Consider the following 6,020-nt stretch of genomic DNA (forward strand, 5'->3'; position numbering starts at 1 on the left):
GGGAGTTGTACTCCAATCTAGTAGGTGGCGGTAATGCAACAAATTGGATGCCAACCGCTGTTAAACCTCATAGAAGAAGTAGTAACCTGCACTACACTATGGAAGGGAAGATGCCGTGCTGTGTTCATTGGCATTTGTGACATCGTCTATCCAATCGTCTATAAAATGTACTGTTTAATTTCACTGTACTGTCATGCTTGTTTTCAGTGAATATTGTTGCAAGTGAAGAACCACTCCCTTTTCATAGTGCAGTAGTTCCCACACTTTTTATAGTCCCGTACTCTTTCAAACATTCAACCTCCAGTTGCGTACCCCTCCAGCACCAGGGTCAGCGCACTCTCAAATGTTTTTTTTTTTTTTTTTGTTGCCATCATTGTAAGCCTGCCACACACACTACACAATACATTTATTAAACATAAGAATGAGTGTGAGTTTTTGCCACAAACCAGCTCGTGGTAAGTGACAAAGAGCTCTTATAGGACCAGGGCACAAATAATAATAACCAATAATTTTGCTCTTTATTTAACCATCTTACATATAAAACCATATGTGTTCATCAAAAATTGTGCATAACTCACCACAGGTTAATGAGAGGGGTGTGCTTGAAAGGATGCACATAACTCTGCAATGTTGGGTTGTATTGGAGAGTCTCAGCCTTAAATAATTTTCCACACAGTCTGCCTGTATTTAGTTTTCATGCTAGTGAGGGCCGAGAATCCACTCTCACATAGGTAAGTGGTTGCAAAGGGCATCAGTGTCTTAACAGCGCGATTTGCCAAGGCAGGATACTCTGCAATTCACAGAACCGCTTGTTGCAATTTCGGTGAGGCTCTCTAGTTCAGATATTGGTAAGTGGACTGGAGGCAGGGCATGAAAGGGATAACGAATCCAGTTTGTCATCTGTTTGGGGAATGTAATTGCGCACCCAGCTCACTCAGGTGCTTCGCTATATCACATTTGACATTTTCCGTAAGCTTGACTTAATTTGCACACAAATCATACAATGATGGAAAGACCTGTGCGCTGTCCTTGTTAATGCAGACCGAGAAGAGCTCCAACTTCTTAATCATAGCACATTGAATGTAGTTGCGGAGAGTACCTGTAATCTTAGCTTCAGATCATTCAGGCGGGAAAAACGTCACCCAGATAGGCCAGTCGTGTGAGAAACTCATCATGCAAGCGGTCAGACAAGTGAAAATGGTTTAGTAAAAAATGTAAGCTTGTCTCTCAAAAAAACGTGTCAATATTTTGCCTCTTGATAACAGCTCATTTTTTGTATGTGAATCACATTTTTATTTGGCCAACCCCAATTTGGGAATACCTGTCATAGTGCATCACATTGATAAACACACAGACTGTGAATCCTAAATGTCCTGTAACATGTTTTGCTTTGTTCTTGGTTGAAAAGCTCATGGCGAGAGCAGAGGGGGGCGGTTCCAGAACGTAACAGAGCTGCGATTGGCCGGGCTGGACTTGACAGATGTCACGTCCCGCCTGTTGGTGCGCTACCTGCCCCACTTGACCAAGCTGGACCTGAGTCAGTGTGGCAACATCACGGACCAGACCATCCACACACTGACCACCCCCATGTCTCCACTGAAAGATAGCCTCACCCACCTCAACCTGGCAGGTAAAGACTACACGGTAGACTCACTAGCCCCAAATACACCACGGTAGGTACCCTGTTTTTTGTTTGTTCGTATATTTGACTATTGCAGGTTCAGACTACTGATGACCAGGGATCTGCTCCAGATACTGACCTTTTCTTCCCTCAGATGTTTAATCATGCTCAAGTAGCAACATACAGAGATACTTGTTGTTTTATTTCCCAACGATATCAACCTGGCTCCTGGTTGAAATATTCAAACCACGTTTACTGATTGAAGTGTTGCAGTGATTGTGGTTATGTAGGTAGACCGTTGGTAGTTAACCTCCTGTTGTTTTCTCCTGTCCGCAGGCTGTGTGAAGGTGACTGAGCAGTGCCTGCCCCTGTTGCGCCGCTGTGCCTCCCTGCAGAGCGCTGACTTGCGCTCCTGCACCTTGCTCACCCCTGATGCCTGTCAGCTCCTCTCCTTCCCTTGCCCTGATGATAGGGTGCTGCTCAAGAACAGCTAAGGGCCTGCGACGCCTCCACCCACACACACTCACACACACATCAACCCCCACCACACTACAGAGAGATAAGAGAACGAGAGGGACCCTGCGATGTGGGCAGTGAGCCAGCCACTGAGGGAAAAGGACATGGAGTGGGAGCCACGAAAGAGAAAAGTGGGATTAGAGAATGAGAGAACCATAGACCTTTGCCTACATTTCTCTGGATCGACTTGTTTGTGAACGGACATCATTGAAAATGTTTTAGCATGTACATATTCAATATCTGTACAATGGGTGTGTGTATATAAATGTAGTTTACTGTAAATTACCCAATCCGCCCCTTCCCTCTCTCCTTCTACCCTCACACCAACCATTATCCAGCTGACGTGTAAAGGCACTGCACTGCGCCACCATCTTGAACTAGCATCATTTGCACTCCATAATCAAAAACTCCTGACGAACTAATCAATTTCCTCTTTCGTGGCGTCAGACTACGAAGAATGTACCCAATGCCAGAGGCTGCGCCCCATCGGAAGCCGTTTAATGTCCAGACGGATGCTGGGCTGTTAGTGTGTGTGTGTGTCTTTGTAAGTATGTGTGAGAGATGTAAACGGTGTTAATGTGACAGTTGGCGCGAGAAAGAGACGGAAACATGACCCGTGTGTACGTCTCCTTCACCGCTAAGCTCTCTGCTGCCCTCAATCTTTCTGGGGGTTAAGGACATTCAAGGCCCTACATATCCTGTTCAATGGCCGGAGAGCCACTAGAGCCCATAACTCCTAGCCCCGACCACAACCCCTTATTTTCCTCTCTTTTCCTGCCCAACGTGCCATTCTTATGGGGTCTGTCCATCCTTGTCAATCTGATTGTCCTACTCTGTACACTGGACAGCCCTTCCCATCACACTCTGTCTCTCTGCTGCCATGGCCCTTTTGCAGCTTGTGCTGCCCACCGTCTGTGCTGTGTGCGTACATTATGCAGAGAGCTGGACCTTGCTGTGTCCGACTGCAATGAACCATGCTTACCGTACTGTTTCATACCAGACCTGGAATTTGCCACGGCCCCTTTCTTCACTGCTTCACAATGCCTGGCTGATGTAACATTATCTTGTATATGTGCAGACTGGTTCAGTCTAGATCACGACCGCACGAACTTCCAGTGAATGACTGACACGTTTTGAGTATGACTTGGGAAAACTGTGTCGATAACAGAGACCATCCGTTGCACTGCGCTCGCTGCGCCACGTGGCAGGGGGGTTTAAAACTAAGGCTGACCCTGGTTGGACTTCTGCCTCAGATGTGAGGGACTTTGAAGATTTTCCCAGAATTGGGTTTTCATTTAAGTGTCCACATGCTGCTTTATCTTCCAAAGCCAGGAACATCCCAGCCCATCCAACCTGCCACGCAGTGTCATTATCTTAAAGGTCTTGTAGGATGAGGGTTTGATTGAATCAGTTGTAGCAATTCCCCAAATTGTTTCTCCATTAGGGTACCCCTGGGCATGCTGGTTTTGGACTCTAATCACAAATCCATTGCAGTATTTTATTCAGGCTCAACTTTTTTAACCAATCAACTCTCAATCCAGTTCAGAGTCCAACATCAACAGTCAGTTGTTCTTTTTCCTGCTCACCCTATCATTATTAATAATGGATGTTATCGGTTGAAACCAGCATGTACAGGTTGTTCAGACCAGAGCCCAAGCTGTATTTTATTTGGTTGAGCTGTATTGAATTAACATGAGCAGTATTTGACATGAGTAAACGTCATTCAGCTGAATGGGACTGCATTGGACCAGTTCAGAGAGTAGCTATTGGACTCAACGGGCCAGTTCATTCAGTATTGGACTGGACATCACTTTGTCATGCAATGCTGGACTCAACCATGCCAGGTTGAAGTGTTTCCCTTGTCTGTCTCCTCCTTCAATAGCAGTTGTCCACTTCCTGAGCCATGTTGATCTGTATTTGTGCTTCAGTGCCACAGTGGATCTTGCTGCTGTGTGCTATCTGGAACTAAACCCAACCAACTCTAGGTGGGTTGGTGGACGGTCTTAAACCTCAATCTGTAATTCTCATCTAAATCACGTGTTTCTGTATCCTTTCAACTATTCTGTTTGACTGTGTGATTCCATCCTCATCTTTTCAATTCCCAATACCATTATTAGAACTCAAATCAGCTTCCTTTGGGTATAACATGTAGGGCTAGAGGCCTGCCAAGTAACTCTAGAGCCACTAGACAAATGGTAGTTGTCCCAATGCATTCAGTTGTACAATTTATTAGGTATCTCCCTTTCCCTAAAAGGTTGGTTTGAAAGGTCACATGCCCAGCTTGGACAGCGATTTCATCTTTACCCAGTGTATTCTAAATCGCTTCCAGTGTTCCTGTGTGAATTTATTGACTTGCGTACAAAGCATTGGTACCAGGATTGCACTAACTGATTGATCAGAAGACAATTTAGGAGGGAACACTGAGCTATAGTGTGCTTTATTACCCTGAAATTGTATCTATTAAAACAGGTCAAATTAAAACACAGCCAAATCATGAACCTTGAAAAAAGAACTTGATTCAAAAGTAGAACTAATTAGCTGTCCATGCTAGTTACCATTTAGCTGGGTAGTCCAGCGTGTTTCAATGTTAGCTCAGGTTGAGTCCTACTTTAGATCATAGATGAGTCATTGTTGTTTGCCACTAAGCTATGCTGCTTACAGAGCTGAGCTTACCAAGTAGCAACTGTAATTGTGGTGGGCTGAGGCTTACAGCAAAGCAAATGTCCAATATATGGTGGAAAATTGCCTTGTGCCATACACACTCATCCAAATCAATATTTAACTTTTCATAGACTGAATGGGTCAGTTTTCCAAAAATGTTTACTTCCATCAGTAATGTGGGGTTGTTACTACTCCTCGTCATCCAGTATGTTCATCAGCGCACAATCTAGCATGCGAAAGCATATCAAAAGTTAAACTGACAACCACTTTCAGAGAGAAAATAAATGGGTAGCGGTTCATGGGAATTGATCCGGTTGTCCGATAAGGAAATTATTCCAGACTCAAATCTGTCATCTTTTTCACTCCCAGCCTAGCCAAGTTGACTCAGATTTGACCCCTAGATTGTACAGTCTTGTCTCTACCAAATTGTATTGCACCAGAGACGCACTGGGTCAACATTGTCATCATCACCTCTTGCCAAAATTCCTGCTTTCTTTGATAAGGGGCATTTTATCCATTTATTTTGCTCTTGTTTATTTGTTCATTGTTTCTTCCATTGTGTTGATCAAAATGAGAAAGAAAAGTAGAACAATGTGAAAAGAGACAAAAAGAAACTCAAGGCAGCTACTTTTGAGTGACTACTGTAAAATGACTAACTAAATAAAGACAGTGGGGTGTTTTTTACACTGTGTGGCCTCTGCTGATTTCTCAGATTTTACATTAAGTAATTTTGCCTACATAGCAGCTCACTCATAGTCCACTTTCAATTTAGCTGCTGGCGGTTTCTGAAATGATGCACAAAACAAATGGCCAGCCCTGGAGGGCAGCTGTGACGGATCAACCAAGACTATCACTGACCAAATCAATAGTGCCCCCTATGGACCTGAATGGCAGGGTAAGGGACGATTTATTTTAACTTTGTCCAAATATTATGATTATTATTGTTATGCGGGTGGTCCTCCAAGTTCGGTATCCTGGTTGCACTCTGCCATGGCTTATTTCATCACGTTCATTGGAAATAAAAATATATAGGCAGTACATAAGTATAGGGGGATTACTTACTTACGTGAGTCGTACCAACTGAAATGATGGTCAAATGTCATTCCATTCGGCTAGCTACCACATTTTGTCCACTCCACATTTGGTTTAGAATTTACTGAGAAGTCAGATAATTGTATGGTTGATTAGGTACAGGACATCAAAGCTACAACTTCGACAACAA

At 43.9% G+C, this 6,020-nt stretch overlaps 1 protein-coding gene across 2 annotated transcripts in view; it reads left to right on the plus strand.

The window, feature by feature from the left end:
- LOC110538125 (F-box/LRR-repeat protein 19) overlaps positions 1-5,482 on the plus strand; it is a 28,028-nt gene extending 22,546 nt beyond the window's left edge. For both annotated transcript variants that reach the window (XM_021624731.2, XM_021624730.2), the window contains 2 exons: positions 1,409-1,630; positions 1,958-5,482. In XM_021624731.2, the coding sequence (XP_021480406.1) occupies positions 1,409-1,630; positions 1,958-2,115 (380 nt within the window). In that variant the 3' untranslated portion in view covers positions 2,116-5,482. The remainder of the gene's footprint in view (positions 1-1,408; positions 1,631-1,957) is intronic.
- Positions 5,483-6,020: the final 538 nt, after the last annotated feature.

Source organism: Oncorhynchus mykiss, chromosome 12, assembly GCF_013265735.2.
Source record: "Oncorhynchus mykiss isolate Arlee chromosome 12, USDA_OmykA_1.1, whole genome shotgun sequence".
Taxonomy (NCBI): Eukaryota; Metazoa; Chordata; class Actinopteri; order Salmoniformes; family Salmonidae; genus Oncorhynchus; species Oncorhynchus mykiss.